This window comes from Vicugna pacos, chromosome 1, assembly GCF_048564905.1.
Source record: "Vicugna pacos chromosome 1, VicPac4, whole genome shotgun sequence".
Classification (NCBI taxonomy): domain Eukaryota; kingdom Metazoa; phylum Chordata; class Mammalia; order Artiodactyla; family Camelidae; genus Vicugna; species Vicugna pacos.
In genome coordinates, this window is record NC_132987.1 from 113,295,094 (window position 1) to 113,321,552 (window position 26,459).

Below are 26,459 nucleotides of genomic sequence, written 5' to 3' on the forward strand. Positions count from 1 at the left end.
CCCTGGGACTTCGGCGAGCCTGCTGAGGCAGGATGACTGTCCTGTTGCCAGTAGGTGTCAACAGACCTGGAGGGCTCGCTAGTTTCAGCTTCTCAGAGGCTGCTGACCTATCGAAAAGAACCCAGTGACTGTCGTGATCAAGTCACGACTCAGGACCTTCTGCTGTGATGACTTGACGCATTCTCAGAAGTCATCGGGAAGACAGAAGCTGGGGGGCTCTCACGCGCTGAGTACTAGTGTCACGTGGCCTCATCTGTACTCGAAGGTAGAGAGGGGCTGGGGAACCCTGGGGCTACTCTGTAGGCCTGAGCAGGCCCGCCACCCAGCCACGTCCTGGAATGTGTGGAACCCAGGGCACTGGGACTTTTGAGCTCAGTTAAATAATGCAGTTTTGTAAAAATCAACTGTAGAGCATTTTGCTTTCATCTTTATTTTCTCCCTGATTATAAAAATAACATGTGCTTACTCTAAGTCCTACATTATAGAAAACTGGAAAGCTGAAAATATCCCCAGAATCCCACCCCCAGAAATGACTACCACTTTGGTAAATATTCTGCCAGATTTGGGGGGCATAAAGTAGTAAACAAACAGGATAAGTGGAATTCTGCGGCTACTAGAATACATGCTATTCTGCTCCTGCGCAAGGTTTCAAACAGTCCTGACAGGTGACTCAGCTGATCAGTTTCTCCACAGAGCTGTTTGCATTCGTTTCAGAGAAGATTCAACCACATAGCGGGCAGAAAAACCTCTAAGATTTTCTTACCACTCAATATTAAATATTGTTCAAAGTATTAAAGGTGAAATAAAGTTTACACAAATAGGAAATAAAAAATAATGAATTTGGTACAGAGAAAACAGTCTAGAAAATCACGGCAGTTTGTTACCCAGACAAAAACCCCTAAATGCCACTTCCAGCAAGTATCACGACTTTAAAACTGGAATTTGGGAAACAATCCTCCTTCTACCATCAGGTACAGCCGGGAAAGTAATTCCACGATTCTTCTCATTTGACCAGTACAAGAGAATAGAATGTATATGCCCATTCAGAATTCTTTCCATTTGAAGTGAAGTAAATTATAACAAGAAACGCTATGTGTGAAACAACTGTCCACCAGTGGAAGACTCCAGAAGGGGGACTTGGAACCGATTTCAGCTTTTGCAACTGGTAAAGGACAATTTTGATTCAGCCTCCCACAGCTTTGTTTGTAATGCTTTCAAAACATCCTCCATCTATTGAATTGAAAAAAGAATACAAAAAAAAATACATATGATTAAAATTATACATGGTTAAATATGATTAAAATATACATCATTAATACAATTTTTGAATGTTATGGATTACACATAGATATTCAGTGTTTCTTTAATGGAATTCTATTTATATAAGACATACATCTATTAACAGTAGTTCTCAACCTCTAATCTACAGCTTTTTTATACATTCATCACTCTCTTGCTTATCTGGCAATGAGAAGATGTTAACATTCAATAACAAGGTTATTTTTACCATGTAAGTTGAATCAAAGGAAATATTGATTTGATTAAAATATATTTCCATTTTAATAGTTTCAGAATATATATTACTTTGATTTTAGCATGAAATGTCTTATTATTATTTTTTTATAAAGCTTTACCATAATTTGTAATCTGGCTCCCAAAAAATCAACCTTACCAACTGAAATAAACAACTAATAATAAAACAAAATAAGCACTCTCACCAGGAAAGTGCTAAGATCAAAACAGAAGACATTATAAGCCTTATTTGTGGAGAAGCTCTTGTTCACTAACTGGAAGTTGTTCATACAAAGATACAAAAAGTGCAGAACAAAATTACCTGCTTTAGAGATTTTTCTATTTCAACTCTGCTTTCAAGATTAAAAAGCTCTTTATCTTCTGACACAATTTGCTTTTCAGAGGACCCTAAAACATAACTAAAGTATAGTACAACACAAAGTTAAAAGATGAAATGGGAGTAAATATAAAATTTATGTAATATTAAAACTCAAAATATATTAAACTATATGTTAGTACCAAGTAAACACATGAAACAACTACTTTTGTTCATAGCAATCTACATAGAAAGTTATACCACAGGAAAGCATGCTTTTCTCTGTAACAGCTTTGTCCAGACAGCCCCACATAGTTCCCAGTATTGTAAGTATTTCATTATTGGGAATAAAGTTGCTCTTTAGTAAGCTGGGTGGCAAAACATACAAGGCTCTGTGTGTGTGTGTGTGTGTGTGTGTGTTTTGTAAACAGAGGTACTGGGGGTTAAACCCAGGACCTCGTGCATGCTAAGCATGAGCTCTACCACTGAGCTATTTCCCTCCCCCCAATCATATAGGCCCCCCCCTCCACGGGTGGCAAAACATTAACACTTACAGTTCAAAATTCTATTTTAAAGTTTAAAAAGATCCTTAAGAAGCCACTGCTGTTTTGCTTTATATAACTTTTCAGGAACATGTGCATTTTCAAATTTGACTTTCAGTAAATTTGTGGCGTCAACTCCTGATTACCCAGATTTGGGCAACTGCAACACTTGTAAGTTATGTTTGGCTTCCCTCTCTGGGATGATGAGATGCTGTGATTTAGAAAATGCCACACGAGCAGAAAAACTGGCCTGGCAACGGGAGGAAAACAGGCCCAGCTTCGGTAACCAAATAAATCTAAACAGCAAGGAAGAAAGTGCTAGTATTTCTCAAAAGAAAACTTGATTCATTTGCATTTCTTTAGTAGTCTTTCATCACATGTGACAATTCCAGTGTGTCACTTCTTTTGTCAAATAAGAACGATCTTCTCTTGTAAACCCTGTTTCTGAACAATGGCATGGGAAGCAAAATTACAGAAGGCAATTAACATCCTACTTAGGGAAAAAATGAGATGAGGGGGAAAAATGAAATGGCAATGAGTAATTTATAAAGTTGCAAATAAACATTACAGAGAGCATGCACTTCTACCACAAACCACGTTCCTTGACATTAAAATCCTGCCCCAAGAGGTAACTACCTTAAATTCAACTGTTCAGGAAAAAACTGCTTCAGTACTATGCCCCCCTGTGGGAGAACCTCCCACACGTTTTCTTTTACACACATCTGCATCGCTTTGCAAAGTTTTGTACCAACCCTACTGGACTGAGAGTCCGTGTCTTTTATTATACTTGTACTCTCGCTCACTTTATTTTCACAAATCCCGGTAAAGTTCTCGTGGAGATTAAAGGAAACAACATTTGTTTGGGCCTGGGTCTTCTATTTAAATATTAAAAAAACAAGACAGACGTGACCTCTCTCCAGGCAAGCCTACATGCTTTACAATGATGAGCAGTACTTGCTGTATTATTCTTTTGTGTAAGGACAGTAAAAAGTTTGAAGATTTTATAATTTTGATCTAAACCTACCTACTTTCAAAGAAGGTGGCAAAACTGCAGTTATCAAAGAATAACTGAGTGAGAAATTATAACATAATAAAAATACTGTTTTAAATTTTTTAAAGAAAAAAACTAAGAAATTCAACAGGAGTGACAAAAATACCTCGAGAAATGCAAGTGTGGGCACTTTCTTTTCTTCTTAAATTGTTCTTCTTTCTGATTTCTTAGATATCTTAAAAGTCTTGAGGGTTATATCTTTTCCAGGATAAGTGAAAATACATTGGGGTCAATTGATTAATTTTGTTCCCCATTTAAAAAGGCTAATAATTAGATAGCCATTAAGACATCTGTCATCAGACCCTGATTCACCTTGTCTCCTAACACTTTTCAGAAATCTTGAGAAATGAAGGTACTTCCTTGCATCTCTCAAGAAAATAAAAAGCACACAATCCTTCACTACCTTCAAGGAAATAGTTGGACTGTGTATGTCTACTTTTCCAGAACACCAAAGGGACTTCTCTCCTGACCTATTTTTGAAATTCCTATTTCTTCATGATATTCTAGGAGGCTAAAAAGCAGAGAAAAAAATAAAATGGGCAATATATACTGATACACACAGCTGCTTTTTAAAAATCCTATTAAACTAAATTTATCTGTTAAAAAAAAACTGAGCAAATTTTTACTCTGAAAAATGTCCTCAGTGTTTTCTCCTACAATTTAGAATGACAGACTTTTCCAATACCAAATAAATCAGGTGCAAACAAAAAAAAAATCACTGACTTTATTGTCAGAAACTATTACTTAAAAACTGTAACCAGTGTTGATTTAATTCCAATGTTTTCATACCAGTTTCTCTGCAAACAACTTTGAGAGTTCAGTTATGAGCTATTCACTTATATAGCAAACTCACCTTTCAATGGCTTCAACACTGAGGCAAAACAAGTCCCTCTTGTAGTCTAGATCCTCAGGTGTGCATCTGTAAACGTAGCCAAGGCTGAGTGAACACCCCGCGCAGTACAAAGGCTCCAGAATGCTGCAGCACAGAAACGCCACAGCGTCAGCAAAGCAGCAACTGGTCAGCAAGATTCCACTGTTCAGATCCAGAAACACCTAAACGGTTAAGTTGCTGAAGTATGTTATCCTGACCCTCCTAAGTCACATATATAAAGAAGGAAAAAATGACAGTAAGATGCTTACATTGGAAATGCAGAGTCACCTCCAGGCCACACTGCCTTAAGCACTAGCGACAAGGGGCATATACGAAAGTGGCGAGAAGGGAGTACACTAAGGCGGTGTTTTTCTAGAATGTAAGTGCCTCCATCTGGTATCAAGAAAAATTATCTACAATTTGGAAATAAGACAAAAAGATTCTACACGCCCTTTTAATGTTATATTGTGCACCAAGGATCATTAACACTCTGGGGCCAGGGTAAGCAAATTTTCACTGTAATGGTCCGGAGAACAAGTATTTTAGGCTCACAGGCTAGATGGTGTCTGTCGTAACTACCTGCCTCCACCACTGCATCACAGAAGCCACCACAGGTAATACACAACTGAATGGACCTGAATGGACACAGTCTGTGTTCCAGTAAAAATATATTTACAAAAAAACAACAAAAAACTGGTGCCTGGCCCACGAGCCATAGTTTGCTACCATGGAGGTAACATTGTTCGGTTACTACCTACTATTGATTGGTGCCCAGACTCTCTAAAGTTAGATGATGACTTACAGAAAGAAGACTGATAAATTACAAATCATTTTAGCCTGGTACAGATGCGAATGTTTTCCATTAAAAAAAAGATAACCCCAAAGGCTGAGGTTCTACTGTCCTGTAGGACATTAACTACATGTGTCCTATAGAGTATCCTCCTCTAAACCAACTTTTCTATATCCTGATTCCCTCACTAAGGAGTTAAAAACACCTTGATGTATTTGTTAGAGATGACTTTTTAAAAATTATTCTTGGATACTAATTTTTTTTAAGTTTTTCATTTATTTTATTTTACATTTTGCAGGAGGAGGTAATTAGGGATTGATTGATTGACTGATTGATTGATTGATGAATGGAGGTACTGGGGATTGAACCCAGGACCTCATGCGTGCTAAGCACACACTCTACTGAGCTATGCCCTCCCCCCGGATACCAATACTTCTCTATCAACTACAAATATGTTCCACAGAGATAATTCACAAATATTTCACTTGATCCATCATTATTTCTCCACAAAACTGTTCCTTCATTCCCAATATTTCTCAGCTCAGGTTCTGCAAAATTGAAAATATTTCCTCACGTCAATTCAGGTCTTCTTTAGCACTTAGAATCTTCTGTCTCCCAAATGCCTTGTCTAATTGACCCAAATAGAAATACTCATACGAAAGTTACAGTTCTAAGACATAGCAAATTGATAACTAGAGATTCAAATCTAGTAATGATCATGACAGTGCAACATATACCACAAAAGATAGCTGTTATTCCAAAAGTATTATAATTCCTTTGGGTATGTGAGACACTTTTAATAACTAAATAGCTATGTCTGCTATCAAGCAAATTGGACCTAACCAAGACTCAAACAGCGTATTATAGATTGCATTATTGTTTGCCTAGATACTAAGAGACAGTCTTAATTGCTGTGGCAACATACAGAAAAAAGAACAAAAAACAAAATGGATCACTGCCTGATATCATAAGCTCTCATTGATGGTATAATTAGATAACATATCACAATCATATATTAAGCCTTTATATGGGCTTTTATAAGCTTCTGTTATTTTTTTTTTCTTGAAGTATAGTCAGTTTACAATGTTGTGTCAATTTCTGGTGTACAGCATAATGTTTCAGTCATACATACACATACATACATTCCTTTTCATATTCTTTTTCATTATAGGTTACTACAAGATATTGAGTATAGTTCCCTGTGCTATACAGTATAAACTTGTTGTTTATCTATTATATACATAGTAGTTAGTATCTGCAAATCTCGAACTCCTAATTTATCCCTTCCCATCTCCTTTCTCCCCTGGTAACCTTAAGCCTGTTTTTTATGCCTGTGAGTCTGTTTCTATTTTATAAATAAGTTCATTTGTGTCTTTTGGGGAGGGATGGGAGGGATTGCAGATATATGTGATATCATATGGTATTTTTCTTTCTCTTTCTGGCTTGCTTCACTTAGAATGATGATCTCCAGGTCCATCCATGTTGCTGCAAATGGCGTTATGTTATTCTTTTTATGGCTGAGTAGTATTCCATTGTAAAACCATACCACAATTTCTTTATCCAGTCATCTGTTGACGGATGTTTAGGTCAATTATGTTTTTATATAAGAAATAGAAAAGCATTTTAATAAGCCCCACAGAGGAATCCTACCTATACTACCAACAGTGAAAGGAAAATTTGCTACATATCAAACCTTGTGATTGACACCAGGCCACTATACACAATTACCAAGATTGTGAACTGATATCTAACATGGGTGTCATCAGACAAGAAAGGATTCTTAGATAAAACTAAAACACAAAATAGACTGATCAATGCATAAGACTTTTATTCTGAATTATCAAAGTCAAACTGATACCACTAAAGAGTGCAGGCAAACCCATTGACTTCTTGAGGAGCAATGAAGAGATGGCAGTCTCTGTTATCACAGCATCTTTCTGCTTTCACAGCTGGCAAATTTTTGGCCAGCATTCACCCTTGTCATTTATGGAGAAAGCAGTGCCAGAAATCATAAGGTGATTTTAGACAAGGAATGAATTAGCTTGTAGGAAAACTAGCAAATGACAGAATCAGGGTGAATACAGGAAAGAGAGCACTGCTACCTTTACAATGTAATTCCCAAACCCACAAGTGCTCCTGTCGACCTTCTGCAGAATGGCTCAGGCAGCTATTCAGTAGGATAGGTCTATGAAAAAATTCATGAGCATCCTAAAGTAATAAGGTATTTCCCGAAGTGACCTGTGACGCTAGTGAAATTCAAGACAATGGAACACGGCATAAAGGATGTGTTCAGGGGATACAAGTAAACAGGACTAAGTAACACTGGTCCAAAGACTGAAAGTCAATTCCCTTTTCAATTCTTTATCAATCCTAATTGTTAAAAGAAGAAGTCTCAGTCTGGTGCTAGAATGTCTTTAGCTTGTACCTCACAGTTGCAAATCTTTTAATAGTAAGAGAACAGACCTCAGGCTCAGAACCAACCAGGGAATAGTATCTCAGCTAGAATTTAATAACATTTGTTTTCACTGTAATTATCTTCACAGTTACTTTCTGGTTACAGCAAGTGATACCCTTATGGCAGTAATATAAAGATTCCTTTTTTTAAAAACTTGTGTCAATTTAATGAAAAATATTAAGTACATGATAGCACAGCTATCAGAGATAGGGCAAAAATGGTAAAGGTGACATCAAGGTGACTAGAGTCGGGAAGCAGAGAAAACTTTGCAGGAAGCAAAGAGATAACAAAGCATCATCCTAGCTTTTAACTGATTAGTCCTGTATCCTTAGTGAGTTCTAACCTCCCCAGGCCTCACTTTCTTCAGCTACAAAATGAGAAATGACCTAGCGCTGGGTTTTCCAAATCACCTGCACGCCAGCAGTACAACTGCTATTACATCCACATAGTACCTGTCCTATCATGAATTTAATTTTCCTTAGGTAATTTTAATTAAAATACACTTTATTTGAATAGGACACTCTAGCATTATTAAAAATGAAAACCCAGTATTTTAAAATACACTTATGATTATTAATTTCTGTTTAATTGCTTGTGTACCACTTATTCACATACAATGGGCAACAATTCTGTAAGGCAGAGCTTCCCATTCCGTTTGCTGAGGACGCAACTTGCGGCAGATGGGTTGGAGGCAGAGCCAGATACTGACCCTTCACGCCTCGAGGTGGCAGCACAGGCCCTGAGATTGCTGGAGCCCCGCGCTGTTCCTTCTGCAGCCTTGTCTGTTGACCTCAGAAGGCTCTATGTCTGTGTGCACGTGCGAATGCACATCAGCGTTTTCTTTGGTTGTCATGACATGAAGAAGGTGGGAAGCATTTGTCTAAACCATCTTTTGGCTCTGAGATTTCATGATGCAGATATTTTCTTTTTCTATTTTTATTTTCAATTTTCTTCAGCACCAAACCCAAAGACCCAAAAAAGGAGTGTCAGAACGTGCCTTGAGAAATTTAGAAACCCTTCCATCTCACCTATAAGTAGACCATCCCCACTCAAAAACTGATATATTAGAATGACTGATTTTATAGTGATCACCATGAAAAAGTTTTATCCCAAATCTTACTGCTGATGATCTTTTTAAAGATTTTTATTTGAAAAACATTTTCTCTAACATATATATTCACACAGATAGCCTTACTCACCAACCATTTTCATTTTGACGTTTGGACAGTATCTGTTCCTTATCCACAGAAACGTTACAGGAAACACCTAGAAAGAAGAAAGTAACTATTTACTAATGCGGTTTGTTGTGATACATATGAAAACATTTAGAGAACTTCTATTCTACACAGATTTTATTTATTTACTTTTGGTATTGTTACAAGCCTTTTGTGGGGGGGATGGGAGAGGTGATTAGGTTTATTTATTTATTTTTTAAATGGAGGTACTGGGGATTGAAGCCAGGACTTTATGGATGCTAAGCACACTCTACAACTTGAGCTACACCCTCTCCTAGAGAACTTCTAATTCAATTTTCATTTTAGAACTCAGAAGGCCAGAAAAAAATAAAGGTCCAAAGTCACATACACACAGGGGTGGTTTAAAACTAAATGTACAGGTCTTCTGGAAAAAGATGGCAGAACAAAAGTTATTTCCTTCCTTTCCCATGAACTTAACCAAATGAATAAAATTAGGGGATGAAATTCAATTGACAATAAAACTTGGAACAATCAGAACCTCAAACCACAGACTACCAAGAATACTCACCAGACACAGTAAAATTGGGATCAAAACCAAGGAAGACGATTAAAGCCTGCATACACATCTCCAGATCTCAAACACAGAGCTCATTTTTCTAGAAGTAACTGAGAGGGTCCTCAGGAACCCAGCCCCAAATCTTTTAGACCACAGCTTGGACAGGGGTCACAGATGAACCCTAGAAAAGCAGGAAACATCCCCAGGGGACCCAAGTCCAGGATACATTAGAGGAGCGGGTGGGGGGTGGAGGGACATGAAGAAGGGACATCAGACCTAAAACGGCCAGAGCAGACTCTTGATGTCACCTCTTCCTAGAGTCCACCTTAACTGGGTAAATCCACCTCCATCTACCCGGGGCCATCCTTGATTCCTCATCCCCTCGCCCTGCTCCCCGACACCCACTCCACTCATCAGCCCTGTCAATACGACCTGACAACCCTCACTCCACCCCCACACCACCCCCACCTCCCCTGCCCGGACGACTGCACTAGCTCCTGACTGACCTCCCCACTTCCACGCTTACTCTCCTCCTCAGTGCGTCCTCCAAAGAAAAAACTGGGTCACCTCACCCTCCTGCTTAAACACCCCACTCACTAGAATAGATTCTACAGAACAGCCTACAAGGTCCTGAATTTTCTGGCCCCTTCCTTTCTCCTTAAATCTTATCTTTATTCTACTATCCGGCCACACTAGCCTCAAGCCCTTTGCACTAGCTGCTCCCCTATGCCTGGAAAAAGCAACGCGCATGACCCCAGAACTGAACATGCAGCCAAGCTGACATTCATGTACCAAGACAACATAATGACATTTTCAAGCACTCCAACTTGAAGTTTTCTTGGGGATGAGGAGACCACTGATGATGATTAATCAAATAAACAACTCAGGAATGAGACAGCTATTAATAAGCTTTCCTATTAATAAAAGTCCTGGAGTTGAGAAATCAGTTCATCGAAACATTAAAGCCAAATGACCATGCTATGGCTACAGAAATGTTATAAATCTTGACAAAGTAAAAATAATTAAACTAACTCAAATTGGGGTCGGGGGAATAGAAATTAATCTAACAGTTCATTTCTTTACCTTTCTTTGGGAGGGAGGAAAGATGAAGGGGGGTGTTAAATTGATTTCTCTAAAGCTGAAAAAAAATATATATATACACACATACATACATAAAATATATAAAATACTTCAATTTTAAAAACTACTAGTATAGAACAACTGGATAAAAGAATCCTATTTTAATAGATAAAATAAAACAAAGGAAAGGGCCCATGTGATAAAGAATAGAAAAGATGTAAGTACGGTAAAACTGAAGACTTAACACCAAACGTATTATTTCTTAAAAAGTCGTAACACAAACTCACCCACCAAAATAAAGAACTTCTCCTACTGTATCAAAAATCCCAACCGAAATACATAATGCTGTTCTAATGGTGGCAACGCTGGAAAAAATTCCCCTAAATAAATACTAGGAAAACAACAAAGCAAAAGAACGTTGGGAAAAACCTACAGGTAACTGGTGGAGCCAGAATTGGAAGCTAGAACTCCGACCTTCTTAACTCTTTTACAACAACCTCCTTCCTCTCCAAATTTTGATGGGATTATTTTACTGAAAGTTTCCTACTTTCTAAAAAAAAAAATTTCCAGCATTGTGTTCGGTCAACTCTATGGTTTTAACACGTCAGACTGTAAAGGCGTCCGTTGATACAATAAGGTCTGAGTAATCAACCCTGACATCCTCTGCAGGAAGCAGGCAGCTGAGCAGCTTAATTTCCTAAATAAACTGTTAACAATATTATTTAACGAGTAACAACCTACTAATATCTATGAGGAGCAATAGAAGCTACACCCCAAATGCTTCAGCCTAATTGGTCTTTTTTTCCTAACTAATGCTCAGGACCATACTGATTCCTCTGCCGCTTTTCTAGGATGGGGGACCCCAGAGAAGGACCTGTCACTCGTGAGCCCAAGATGCAGCGGTGACCCTCCATCCCTTTTTCTGGGACAGTTCACCCTCTCTGGTTTTTCTGCTCTTAAAGACCCTGGGCAGCCCGAAAGCCATCTCAGGCCTCCTCCTGGGCCGCCCAGGTGCGGCACACCTGGAAAGAAGGCGGCCCCAAGGCTTAGGGCCTCCGCGGCCGGAACTCACAGCGCAGCAGGATGCAGTTGGTGTCCTCCTGGCTCGTCACCCAGCTCAGAGAATCGCCCAGAGGCCGCCGGCAGCGGGAGCACAGAAACACCAGCGGCCTGTCCTCCTCGGCCGGCTCCGCAGCCTCCTCGCGCTGCGTCCTTTCCGTGCAGGCCACCGACGCGTCCCCGCTCACGGAGCTCCACATGCTCGCCCACTTCTGCAGCAGCTGGTGGCGGTCCGAGTCTTCGGAGAGCCGCTTGCCTAACAGCGAGGAGTCGCTCCACTTGCCTTTGTCGCCACATGCACAGCTAGCAGAGGAGCATCCTTTGCAGTAATCCGGAAACCAAGCATCCGCCATTACCTACAAATTGCCCGCGCCGCGGAGAGCCACGGGAAAAAAGACAAAAACAAAAAACAAAAAACCTTGCGCATGCGCGCAGCAGGGCGCGGCGGCGGAGGCCGAGAAGGGGCTAAAATCTGAGGGGCGGGGCCTGAGGGAAGAGGGATCGCGGGCCGCCTGGTAGTGCGCATGCTCGCCGTGGAACTGGGCCTGACCCGGGAGTCACTGCGCCTGCGTCAGGCTTTCTAATCCCACGGAAATCGAGGCTGCTGGAGGTTTGCCTGACTGGCTATTTGGCGAGGAGAGTTATCTCTTATATAGGAGGAGAGCGTGTTTGGGAAAATTACGCGCCGCAAACTAAGTCACCAGCTCCTTACCGAGACCTTAACAGTGGTTACTAAAGCGAATACGCCGGCCAAACACCACCCAGAAACAGAGGAGTTGGAGCACACTCCTGCTTTCGTCCCTCCTCGAGATGCTACAACCCCTCAAATTTAAGGTGCCCGAATCACTTGGGAGCTGATTAAAACATAGGTTTTTGGGTCGCACCTTTAGATTCTGGTTCAGTAGGTCGGGGCGGGCTCAAGAATTTGCTTAGCAAGCTCCTGGGTGCTGCTGATGCTGTCGGTACGGGCGGGGTCACTTTGGTTGCCACCGCTCTAGTTCGTCCGCCTGATTTCCTCGAGCTGAAGAAATCAGGGGTTGTTGGGGAACCACCCTGTCACACGTTCCTTTGCTAGAACAAGACTCTGGAAAGGGCCCCGGGTCACTCAGGCTAGCACTGCAAGGAAAAGCTGGAGAAGCGGGAGTAGGCAGCGGCGGTGTGGCCGGAAAGCTTGTAAGAGCCTCCTCTGCCTGGATCTGGGAGCCATTCAGCCCTTACACGGAGCAAGCATCCTTTCTGGGCAGTAAGGACAGCCTTCCTCAGGTACCCCAGAAAGCCACTTCTGACTTTAAAGCACCACAGATTGAGGCGGGAAAGGCTGGTAAAGAAGGGACCAGCTGCCTCACAGACAACCTGGCAGCGTATCTAGGAAGAAAGGTATCCCCAGGGAAGATACCTGGGAAGGTATCTGGGAAGAAAGGTGTCCCCTGCTGTTAGGACCCTTTGGGTGTGCCCTAAGTCAGTGCCCACTTTGCTTGCTCAGATAAACTATTTACAAAAAATTTACTTCCAGTTTTCCTGCCTCTGACCACTCACTAGCAGAAAGCAAAAGCTTTGGACTCAAAAACCTTGGGTTGACCTACCCCTCCAAGAGGTATAACCTGTAGGAAACTGTGGAAAGGCTACTTGCCTTCCCTGAGTTTAATTATTCAATACACCCGGGGTTGTTACGGGGATCAAGTGATATAATATGCATGGAGATACTTTATCTCTAGCACGCTGGGCCCATGTTAATTAGCCTCCAACTTGGAGACAATGCTTCAAATATTTTAGTTTTTATTTCTCCCATAGAATTGCCTTGCCTCTTTCTGTTTCTTTTGTGGAAGCAAACCTGACCTCCCCAGACTGCTGTTTTCAAGCACAGCATCTCTGGTACAAGTAACTGGGTAGAAACCTTGAATCCAAGGGATGATCTCTTTGCCTCAGACTTTGGGTTCCTACTGGTAACATTTAAACTCTGTGCTGGGATATTCTAGTGAGGAAGGAATGCAAAGCAAGGCTGCCTGATGACTTTCAGCGGTCCTGAGCACTTTTGCCTTGATAGGCCCGTTCCTCCATTAAAAACAACAACAACAATAATAATTCTGCTTTACAATGGTATTGCTATTAAGACAAATATACAAATGTTATATATTAAAATATTTACTTTTGTCTAAAAGTTCACTGTATTTCTGATTTCAAAATTAAGACATTTTCATGGGGCCCTAAAAATATCCTCATCCCCAATGCAAAATGAACTCCTCTTATAGTCACAAATATGTTTGTATTATGAATGTAAACTGTTTAGATACCTAAAAAGTCATATTTTATGTGGACAAAAAGAGATGCTTGACTAAGATGACTTTGGACTGGTTGGTTGTAGATGCTTCCTAAACAACCCGTCCCACCCTTCCTGTTAGTTATACAACTAGGAGATATGGATCAGGTTGAGTCTAACCCCCATCACCTCCGCTACCATCACCACCAGTTCCAGGAATGGGTCCCCAGTAGTTTAACCCAATGGGGATAACCCACCTCTCTTCCATAGTGATTGGTGGAGCTATGGCTCCTACCCCAGGCTTAAGCCAATCATCACATGGTGCTCCCCTGGCACTGGGAATTGACTCAGGATAAGACCTTTACCTAAACTGTCGAATTCCATCCAGTCAGAGTAAATCTCAAGAGTTTTGTTTAGTGGTTGAAAGAAGAGATATCCTCTTTGTTCCCTGGATATGAACAAGGACGCACATACCCCGGCTGCTTCAGGCAGCCACCTCATAAACATGGAGAAGGGCTGCCCTGGAGAAGGGCAAAACTGAGAGAACTACAGAGAAATGGAGCACCTGATCTCTGGACTTTTTTCACTTACATGAATTCACAAATTCTCTTTATTGTGGAAGCCAGTTTGAATGGTTTTGTTGTGTTTCTTTTTACTAGCAATGAAAAGCATACAGAACACACTGTTCCAGTTCTGTTCCAGTTGAGGCTTTGACTGAGACTCCAAGATGTGGTAAGGATAACTTACCAAAGTGTATATGAGAACAATTGTTTCCCCCACCCCTACCCTACCTGCTGCCCCTGGAGGAATCTGCAGACCAGATATTGGAGAATGAATTCCCTCTTGCCCTTAAACCTCCTCCCATATTTAAGGAATATTAGAGACTGGAGAAAGTGGTGTCAGAGATGACTTCGTAAGGTTTTCTTTGGAGACTGGCTGGGTTGTGAGTTTCAGTCCTCCCAATAGAGAAGGTGAAGTGTATCTGCTCCCTTGCTTCAATCTGGCTGAAAGGAGACCAAGGAACCATTTCCAGAGCCCATGTGTCCCCAGGTGATGGCGGACACAGTGACCAGCAGGAGAATCAGGCTGTTGAGCTGACTAGGGGGCACAACAAAGCTGAGCCAGGTAGATTGTCAACCAGATAATGAATTTGATGGCAGGAAGATCACCTAGAATCTTAAGTTCTGCCCAAAAAGATAGGCCAGAAGAATGAAGATTCTCTATCAGGCAGCATCCAAGTGTGAAAAGGACCCTGGAAAACTAGGGCCAGAGGGGACCACCAATCAGAGGGGAGACCTTCTTGGTCATGGGTGTGCACCTGGGGGTTGGAGTGCAGGAAATTTCTGCGGGGCCAGGAGAGAGAATTGGTTCTAACCATGCCAGGAGAGTGCAAAACCAGGTTATGACAGAACCAGTTCAAGTGAAACTGTCCGCTCTCCTTTGCCCCATTTCAGTTTAGGAATGGCATCAGCAGGGAGTGGGAGTGGGGGTTGGGGGTGTTAAAGAGAGCAGAGCCAGCCACATGTCCTGCCCCCATTAGAGGCAGGCGCCCACCTCCACATCCTCCCTGGGGAAGGAGGATGATTCTTATCCTGAAGTGAAGATTGCAGTGTTGATTAATATCTTGGGCTGAATACTGTCATTTTATCATTGAAATTCTGTTCACAACTTAAGTGCCTGCCAATTTGTCTACTCCCTAAGGGGGTGCACTCAAATTCCAATAATAGGGGGAGGGTTTCCTTACAAAGTGTCAAATAACAAAGGTGAAGACTGCAAGCAGGGGAGCCTCAAGAGGTTACAGGCACCCAGGTTAATAGCACAGAGCTGACACCACCCCCTCCCTAACCCACAGGAAGAGAGAGGTTACTAGAACTGGGAGGGAAAGAGAGTTGTGAAGAGCAGACCATCCGCAGAGGATCACCCTTCCATCAAGGGATGCAGCCAGGTGAGGTGACCTCACAGGGAAGGAAGCTGGAGTTTAAATTCCTTAACCTTGTTCTCATCCCTTCCTCCAGTTTCCTGCTGGAGCTCCCCATTGCTCAAATCCAACTGGAATGCAGAGGGCACGAAGCATGTGGGTAGAATCCATACACGTCGGGGTGGAGAGTGGACCTGGAGGGGCAAAGGAAAGGGACTCCACACACAGACTGTCCTTGCTCTCCCCGAGGGGCACACAAAGGCTGTCCCCACCAAATGAGCTCTCAGGGCACAGTAGGGAGCAAAATTCAAAATAAGGTTCTGTTTTGATTCTGTCTTTCAGCCCATCTTGCCCAACATACCAGTTACTCAGACTACCTAATTCAACTCGCATATCTGGCTGGGTTCAAAAGCCTTGGAGAAATTAACAAACAGATGTTAATTTCATTTAACATCTATGGCTAGCACTAGAGAAAGAGAGACAAAGTAAGAAAATAAAACTAGGGGAGAGAAGGGACAGGAAAAATGGGAGAAGAAATGAATGAGACCTTGACACTTGGGCTGGAAAAAATATATAGTTTTTTTTTTTTAAAAAAATGCTCTGGCGATTGGGGAAGATCAGAAATTAATAGCTTCTGATGACAATCATGAACTGGATGTTAATTGCACACACTTCCTTACATGTATACACAGAATAACAATGAGGTGTGATTACAGGTCCTTGGAGTCAGTCAGCTGACTCCTTTAGTATTTAGAGAGCTGGCTGCAGCTGCATTTGAAGAGCTTTTGGTCCAACTCTTAATGGTAGAGTGATGTCGGAGCCAAAGAGCACTTGCACTGCTCTCCCCAACCAGCTGGTACCAAGAGAAAGCCATGCCACACACTCAGCCCCCAAAGACCTTCTGCTACAATCAGAGCCTTTCCAGGGGGATAAAACACAGTGTGGGAATAGTGTGGTTGATATTTATATCTGTGTTCCAGGGGTGAGACAATAACTACAGGAATATGCTTCACCTTCTTAAAAATCCTCAGAGGCAGGATGCTCTTTAAATAGCTCTGTATCCCCCTCCTAGTTAATGTGTGGAATCACGATTTTCCGGTCTTGAACAGAGATATTTAATTCTCATCCAAGTTTAAAAAGAATAGGAGAAGAACTTGTGATTTTTTTCAGCAAAATCATGTGTCTGTACTGGTAAAGAATCACAGAGATGCTTCACCTGCCCGTCTTACTCTACAAATAGAAAAGCTGAGATCTGGTTTGGTTCAGAACTCAAGGATCCAGTTAGTGGAAGAGACTGGTGGATGTCTGGACTGTTCGATGTCCAGCACCATCCCCTCTTCTTGGGAAAACTGTCCCCCTTCCTCATCTCCAACAATGTGGCTGTGGTGGGGCTTCCCATCCTGAAGGACTTTCCCCACTGCCACCCCATCCCAGAGGTGGGCTCAGGTCAGTCTTAGCCACCACCTGCCTGGCCACAGAGATTGGCTGTAGCTGAGCAGGTATCAGAATGAGGGCCTATCCAGGTCCATCCTTGGAACTTTTCATGTCAAAGCTTCAAGGCCAATGGGGAGAGGGTATAGCTCAAGTGGGAGAGCACATGCTTAGCATGCACAGGTCCTGGATTCAATACCCAGTACCTCCACTGAAAAAAAAACTAATAATAAATAAATGAATAGACCTAGTGACCTCCCTCCCATAAAATAAAATAATTTTTTTAAAAAAGCTTGGAGGGAGAGTCCTCTGCTCACCCTTCCCTCTTGAATCATGACCCCAGAACTGTCATCAGTCGTGTCCCCAGCCATGGGGAACAGCCTGGCAGGACACTGATCCTCAGAGAGAACCAGAGGTGAGGTGGAGTAACAGCAGCATCCCTGCTCCCTCTGCGGTCCCTCCGGTTCTGTGGGTGCCCCTCACAGCATGTCCCCATCAAACACTGCTGGTGTTTAGCTAGTTAGAATTGGGTTTCTGTCACTTACCACCAAGAATCCTGACTAATACACAGATTCCAGTCCAGAGCCTCAGTCTCTCGACCCTGAGGACAGTGGTCACACCACTACACCAAATTGTTGAACTATAACACCGTATATTTGATAATGCCTTGTAGTTTTCAAAATATGGTACCTCAAGAGGCTAACTCTAGAGAATTGCAATGTGACGTAAGGGAAGAATGTATTTCCAGTATAAAATTCTAAAGTCAGCCCTTCATTTTCTTTCCAAGCATGCCTTTGTTTCTCCCTAGTTCTTTCCATCTTTTTTGTATATAACCAGAGGAAGGTCTTGATTAGGGAATAATAGTTTTTAACACCTGTACCAAACACCTAAACTCAACACAGACTGATCCGAAAGTGAAAATTGTGACTCCTGAATCTGGAATAATACTAGAGAGATATTAAATATCAAAGATATAAGTTATGTATCTTTAAAGAGATTTGAGGCAATCTTGCATCCATGGCAGAAGGATTGGAAGATAACATTTAAGAAAATTCACATAAAAGGAGAATAAAATAACTAAGAAACATAAAAATTATGAAGAACTATAAGGGACAGAAGCAGTTAGTCCAGGAGGTGCAACATCTGACTCACAGGTGGTTCAAACAGACAGGAAAGACCAAATAAAGGAGGCCACATCATCAAAGGAATAATACAATGTATTTCTCAAAGCCAAAAGAGGTGACTCTTCACATGGAAAGGATGTACCACTTGCCCAGCACAAAGAATGAAGTAATCTCATAGCAAGACGTAGCATGGTAAGTACCAGAATTCCAACCTTCAGAAAAGATCCCAAAGTTTCAGAGAAAAAAGCTCCAAGAATCAGAGTGATGTTAGACTTCTCATCAGCCACTCAACTTTGGAAGCTGGAAATCTCAAAATTCAGAGGGCAAATAGTTTTCAGACTAGAATTATGTATCCACTTGAATCATAATTCCATGCGCAGTTGACATTTACAGACATAACTAAACTTCAGAAATCTTACACATATCCTTTCTTATGCAAAAATGTGCTGCAACAAGAAATGTGAGATACAGGGTCACAGTTAAAGAAAAGTAGATATTTAATAAGTGAAAAGATTCTCTACCAGTTTTATTTTTAAACTACACTGAAAACCAGTAGCTTACCTATCAGTTTGATAAAATCCAGAAGTTTTAACCACATAATCTGTTGCCTAGACTATTGTTGGGGAAAACAGGTAGTCTCCTCCATTGCTGAAAGGAATACAAGATAATATAACCTCTACAGAAAGGAATTGGGCATTGTCTAACACAATTACATACGTATGTATCCTCTGGCACAGAAGTCTCACTTTCAGGAACCAATTCCAAAAATAAGATTAAAAACATGAACTCAAGGCATTGCCTCACTGTCTGCAATAGCAAAGACTGAAAACAACCCAAACAGCCGCCAACTGGGAACTGGATGGATGAGCTGTAATATATCCACACAGTGGCGGCACTATGTATCTGTAAAAAAGAAACAGAAATATCTCTACACGCCCCAGAGAGGTCCCCAGAATAAACTAAGTGAAAAAAGCAAGGTGTAAAAAAAGATGTGATTTGCTATTGCACATCTAAAAAGAAGGAAAGGGAAAGACTAAGTATATACACACATTTACTCATATTTTTTAAATTGAAAGATAAACCAAAAACATCTTTTAAGTGCTTACTTGGGTGGAGAGTGACAGGAAGAGAGAAGAATAGAAGCTACAGTTCTAATACTTTATTTTGTATATTTATTTGACTTTGGAATCATGTAAATATTACATAATTATAAAATTATATTATATTAATTACAAAAATGTAAAAAGCAATCTCTAAACACTTAAATATTTAACATATTTAGTGATGGCAAAACTTCTGAGAGTAGAACTATTTCAAGTGACTTTAAAACATGAAGTTGACTATACATATCTTCTAGGAGATATTCTCAGCACCAGGAAAAAACAAACAAACAAACAAACAAAAAAACCCTGGGTCCCTTCCAAAAGATCTTAAATGATTTTCAGTAATCATGTTCTTGTTGTTGAAATTAATATTATTATTCTGAGTCTGTGTGTGGATTATATATTGAGTAATTACATTATTATTACTGGGAATAGGATTTTAAGTTTTGGAAAAAAGAGATACAGGCTAGAAAGATAAGGTTAAGTAAAACTTCTAAGGTGGTGATTTTGAATTTTAAAGTATCAGTATGAACTTACGATGTTTTTTATCTCAAAAAAATAAATATTTCCTAGCTCTCTACATTGAATAGGCCTGAACATTGTAACCAAACCAGCAATAATAAGCATCATTAGCACCCGGATTATGATAGCTAAATATTTCCTACTTAAAAGAAAGCAGTAGTACTTGGAGAAATGGCTGAATCCAGAATCAGCGGTAGGAAATGCACAAAACGAGCCTGAAACATCTTGTCATTCTAGAAAGCAAGGAAATTATAAAAACCAAAACAAAGCAACTACTCCTGTAACCAACATGAAGAGGCTCTCACTGTCCAAATATGAGGTAATCTGGGCATCAGTAAAGATAGTGGTGATAATCCAATGGATTGGAGCACACAAATAGGTTTAATTGCATGAGCCCATGATGATAAAAAACAAAAACAAAAAACAAAAAACCCCTCACTGTCCACTGTTGGAAGATGCCAGAAAACCCAACTCTTATTTTGAAAACTGGCAAAAAGGAAAAGGAAGGAAGGAAGAGAGAGAAAGAGAGAGAAAGAGAGAAAGAGAAAGAGAGAAAGAAAGAAAGAAAGAAAGAAAGAAAGAAAGAAAGAAAGAAAGAAAGAAAGAAAGAAAGAAAGAAAGAAAGAAAGAAAGAAAGAAAGAAAGAAAGAAAAGAAAGAAAGAAAGAAAGGAAGAGAAAGAAAGAAAGGAAGGAAGGAAGGAAGGAAGGAAGAGAGAGAAAGAGAGAAAGAGAGAAAGAAAGAAAGAGAAAGAAAGAAAGAAGGAAAGAGAGAAAGAGAGAAAGAAAGAAAGAAAGAAAGAAAGAAAGAAAGAAAGAAAGAAAGAAAGAAAGAAAGAAAGAAAGAAAGAAAGAAAGAAAAGAAAAGAGAAAATCAAACATTTATCCCACCTTATTATGAACAGTAGTACCCCAGGTAACCAAATAGTTCTTGAAGAATGTTTTTTTCCCTTTTTTTTGTTTTTTTTTTTTAGAAGGATGGTAGTTTATAAATGAAGAAGGAATGATGGAATAAAAAAATCACCATTTTACAGTGCTTAACACATTAAAGGATCTCAGCCATGATCATCCCTGGCTGATAACATCACACAAAAAGAGACTCTAACCCTAACCAGACATTACGTGTCCCTTAAGGATAAGACACCACACCACCTATGAGGTATTCTTGCCCCCCCCCCCAAAAAGAATATAAATCTGATCCAGCCTCTAAATCTAACTTCACTTTCCTGGAAATGCAGGGAATGGGGAACATGACTAACACCACATACGATCCAACTGGCAAACTCTTCAGGGTGAATAACTCATTTCCTGCATAAATAAATCCCAAATTGAAGAAAAAAAGAGTAGGAAGGGGAGGAAACCTATAAATTTAGCAGGACTTCAGAGTCATTTCAACCAATTGCCAACACACTTAACTTATTTGCTCCCACTTTGAACAAATTCATTATAAAAGAAATTATGAGACAAACTGGGCAGTTTTTAACATTGACTAGATAGTTGATGCAATTAACTATTATTAATGTTTAGGTGAGATAATAGTATTATGGTTTTACTTTTGAAAAAATCCTCCTTCAGAGATAGGTACTGAAATATTTACAGATCAAATGACATATTTAGAATTTGCTTTGCAATTGTCCAGAATGGGGAGAGTGGATGGAGGTATGGATGAAATTAAATTACTCACAACTTGAGGGTTGCTGAAGTTGAGTGATTTTTTTTTCATTTTTCATAAAGTTCTATTTCAGTATTGGTGAGTAGCCCATTTAACAGTTAAATACATTTAAACAACGTATAGTGACTCCATGGCTGTAGTGTTAGTAACTAGATAACCGATTCAACTAGAAACCAGCTAACAAGTAACTGTCTAAATATTTAAAATACTATATATAACTGAATTGCTTTGCTGTACGCCTGAAACTAACATTGTACATCGACTACACGTCAATACAAAATATATAATAAAAAATAAAATAAATATTTAAAATACAGCTCTTATCTAGATCATCTTTTCTTTTGATCGCCTTCTTGGATGTGGTAGGGGAAGTCTGTTGGTCACACTGGGATATATTAAGGCCAAATCTTCTGATAGCCATTCCCAGAGGTTTTTTTTCAGCTGGATTCAGCCTCCAACTCCAGGGCAAGCTCAGGTTTGTGGGCTCCAGCATTAATGCTCTTCCCTCTTACCAGCACAGTGTCAGCTTCACACCAGACCTCAGAGTCTGAGCAAAGCCCACTCCAATTAAACTAGAGTTGTTGACTTTTGCAGAAATGAAAGCAGTGGGAACCCAGCTCATACTCAGCTGCAATGCCAAAGCCAGTGCAGTTGGTCCCTGATGTCCAAGCAAGGTTTACTGAAGTGTCAAGATCTTGACATACTTTCTGATAAACTGATCCTCCAAATCCTGTCCCACCATTGACATTACTGTGTAGCTGGAAGTCCCCAGTCCTGTAGCCCACTGCAAAGTGATTCCTTGTCGGCTTTTATTTGGCACTGCCCAAGGTCATCTGGTACCCAGCAAGCCAGCCTTTATAACCAAAGACAGCTGAACCATAGATGGCAGGTCCAGCAAAGTCAAAGTCAATATCACAACCAAGGTTTATATACTCTCTCGTAAGACGACTTAATGTTACCAAGTTTCTTTCCCGTGTTTGGTGAAAAGGTGGCATCAAGTGTCGGTTCCAAACCTTGCAAATCTGGTCCCTGACGGTGATTTTCATTCCCAGAGTGTTATCAGTCTTCCACTTTTCTGTGAAAGTCAGGCCATACTCCCACCATTTATTTTTGGTCTCCAAGGTCCCAGTAACTTAACCAGTGTCTGTATTGGATGAACCAGATGTTGAGAATTCCATGCCACTGCTTGACTTTTTTTTCACATCCAATTTCACCAACCCCAAAACAAATTGTTTGTTGAAAATATCTCTGGCAGCTTTGCCAAGGTCAGCATAAGATGAAGGAATACACATCGGCAGTTCTGTCCATAGGTCGCCAAGGCGAGACAGCGGGAAGAGGTGACTACTGGTCTTCCGGTGTGTATGTGGCGGGGAGGGGCTCTCGCTGCTGACACTGACACAGCTTGGCTCGCTGGGGGGTCGGGTTGCAGCTGCCATGGCTGGAGGGCTAAGGGAAGGGGACAATCTCCCCACCCCCACCCCCACTCCCACCTCCACCTCAACCCTCTGAAGCTGAATGATGGTTACAGGAAGTTTTACAGTACTATTCTTGCTGCTTTGGCAAAGGTTTGAAATTGCCTATGATAAAAATTTATTTTTAAAAAATCATGCAAATTTTGCATATACTCTGTTATATTTCGATGCTTGTTTCAACATTAAAATGTAACTTTTGGGGGGGTGTGGGTATAGCTCAAGTGGTAGAGCACATGCTAAGCATACATGAGATCCTGGGTTCAATCCCCAGTACCTACCTCCTCTAAACATAAATAAATAAACCTAATTACCTCCCCCCCAGAAAAATAACAAAAATAAATACATTTTTAAATGTAAATTTTTACCAAAAATCTTTGCCAAAAATGAACACCCCAGAGAGAATTGCTGTGTTTACTTTGAGGATTTGTATACCCGCAGCATGACATTGCCCCACGTGGTAGGCTGAATAGTCGCTCCCTCAAAATATCCACATCCCAATCCTGGGAACCTGTGAGTATTACTTCCTATGGCGAAAGGGACTTTGCAGATGTCCCTTAAGGATGTCAAATTAAGGATTTTGAGATGGTGAGATTACCCTGGATTATCCGGGTGGACACAATGCCATCATAAATATCTTTATAAGAAATAGGAAGAGAGATTTGACTACAGAAGAAGGAGATGTGACAAAGGAATTGAGAGGGGGGAAAAAGTGTGGTGGGAACAGGAGCCAAGGAATGAAGACAGCCTCCAGAAGCTGGAAAAGGCCAGGAAACAGGTTCTCCCCCAGGGCCACCGGAAGGAAACTGTCCTGGCAACGCCTTGATTTTCACCCTGTAACTCATTTTGGATTTCTGACGTCTAGGACTGTAAAATAATACATCTGTGTTGTTTTAAGCCACCAAATCTGTGGTAATTTGTCATGGTAGCCACAGGACTAATACATCCCAGTTTGCACATCCCAGGTGTACTGGGCGGAGCACAGAGACTGCCCCACCTGACTGGATCCCAGCTCTCCGCCTGGAAAACGGGGCTCCTGACACCTGAGCAGAGTACTGTGAGATTCACAGAAAGCACTGGCACAGTGGACAGCTCAGGTCATTGCTCAGTAAACCTTTGTCCCCGCCTCTCTTCCCTTCCTGTCTCCTTCCCCCCTGTACTCCATCTCTGGTCACAGTGATAGCCTAATGAGTGTGCGCATTTCCTATAAAGAAAACACTGAAGGAAAAACGACGTCACCTTCAAGTTTTGGGTTATAAATTAGAGTGAGACAAAAAACAATGCCAAACGTCAAGGTCTTCGAGGTATTTGTTAAGATAGACATGTCATTATTATCTCAGAGAGTTGACCTTGATGGAAGTATTAGTTCTTACTTATGTCAAAGGGGAAAATAATTTTTTTAATCAGTTTTTCTACCAGGGCACTTTCGTGGGTACTTAACAGTTAAGATTATTACCAGAGCAGAAAATTCATTTTAACAATCAGTAGTTTGTCAGAAGTGAAAATTCCAAACTAATGAAATTAAAATTATGTTCAATTGGAAAATGTATCAAGGAAGAAAGGGAGGGAGGGAAGAGAAGAAGAGAAGGGTGAAGGTGTCAACTTAACTGCATCACCAGATGCCCTGATATCTCATTAACACTATTTCTGGGAGTGTCTTTGAGGGTTTCGAAGACATTAGCATTTTGAATCAGTGGACTCAGTAAAGCAGATGACCCTCCCCAACTTTGTGGGCACCTCTCAATCCTTTGAGAGCCTGAATAGAATAAAAAGATTGAATTCTGTCTCTACCTGACTGAGTATCAGTCTTCCTCTGCCTCGTTCTCAAGCCCTCAGACTTGAACTGCTTTCACACACTGAGATATGTACATATATTTATACACACACACATATATACACATATATTATAGTATGTATATTTGCAGTGAAATTTATTATAAGAAATTGGCTTATGCAATTATGAAGGCTGAGAATTAGTATTTGTGTGTATTATGTATATACATATGTATATCTCCTCCTATTGGCTCTGTATCTTGAGAACTTTAATACAGAAGGAAAGAAAGAAAAGAAGAAAAAGTAAATTTATCTATAATTCCTCAATTTTAAAAAGATTATATATCACAGACATAGAAAACACACTTATGGTTACCGAACAGGAAGGAGCAAGGAAGGATAAATTGGAAGTTTGGGATTAGCAGATACACACATACATAAATGAGATAAACAACAAAGACCTATTGTACAGCACAGGGAACTATATTCAATATCTTGTAATAACCTATAAAGGTAAAGAATCTGAAAAAGAACAGGTAAACATATATGTATAACTGAATCACTTTGCTGTACAGCTGAAACAACACAACATTGTGAATCAACTATACTTCAATTTAAAAATGTAAAAAAAACCAAAAACAAACAAGAACAACCTTTCAAGTAGCTCAGAATCTCATGATTCTGTAGATTAGCCATTTAATTCAGGCTCAGCTGGTGCTCTTTGGATTTTGGCTGTGCTCACCCACAGGTCTATGGTCAGCTGCTGGTCAACTAGGGCACTCCACTCCCAGGGGTTGGCCAGCTGTTGACTGGGCAGCATGTCTCTGATCACCCAGCAGGCTAACTGGTGCTTGTTCACACAGTGACTGGGCAGGGGTCTGGGACAGTGGGCACACGGATGGCCTCTCAAGTCCTTGGCCTGAAACTTATACAACTTAGCAGTTCTACTTATTAGTCAAAGACAAAACAAGTCATCAAATCAAAAACATGGAGAAATTTGCTTCAATTTTTGATGTGAAGAGAATGCAAAGTTACTGGGTGTACCAGGAGAAGAATTACAGGCATTTTTCCAATACACCATATATATCTATTACTGTGAAAGTGTAATTGGTATTGACATTTTTGAAAACTGTTTAGCAATACCTAGCAAAGCTATTCTCATCAACCTACTCTTCATATATACCCAATACACAAATTAGTACTTATGTCCACCACATATGTGAAAAAGAATGCTCATAATAGTGAAAAACAGGAAAGAACCCAAGTATTCATCAACAGGAGAATGGATAAATCAATCAACCATAGAATATTCATATAATGGAATAGCGTATGGGAAAAAAATGTTGAATAAGAGAAGAAAGATACAAAAGAGTATATATTGTATTGCATGATTAGATCTAAGTGAGGCTTAAAACTAGGCAAAGCTAATCTGTGATGACAGAGGTCAGAAAAGTGGTTTCTTTGATGTGTATGGGGGGTGGGGGACAGGACTTCACCAGGAAGGACCCGAGGAAGCCTGCTTGGGCACTGGGATGCTCTATATCTTGATCTGGATGATGGTTGCGTGTGTGTATGCACATGTGTGTGATTCATCAAGCTATCTGTAAGACATATGTGTTTAATTTATTGTAAGTTACATCACAATTTTAAAATATTTCTTTAAAGGGTGGTAGTGATGATAAATCTGCGTTATTGGAGTTGAGGGGAGGGTAAGTCACCAGGGTCTGGCCAAATCAGAGAAGTTGTCTTGGGCCATGGGGAGTT

At 40.5% G+C, this 26,459-nt stretch overlaps 1 protein-coding gene across 1 annotated transcript; it reads right to left on the minus strand.

The window, feature by feature from the left end:
- Positions 1–411: 411 nt before the first annotated feature.
- Positions 412–11,826, minus strand: MIS18A (MIS18 kinetochore protein A). Its single transcript, XM_006216016.4, has 5 exons — positions 11,442–11,826; positions 8,737–8,803; positions 4,275–4,397; positions 1,835–1,931; positions 412–1,230 (listed from the first exon to the last, which is right to left on the minus strand). The coding sequence occupies exons 1-5, from the start codon at positions 11,779–11,781 to the stop codon at positions 1,150–1,152; spliced, it is 708 nt and encodes a 235-aa protein (XP_006216078.2). The 5' UTR covers positions 11,782–11,826; the 3' UTR covers positions 412–1,149.
- Between the last annotated feature and the right edge of the window lie 14,633 nt (positions 11,827–26,459).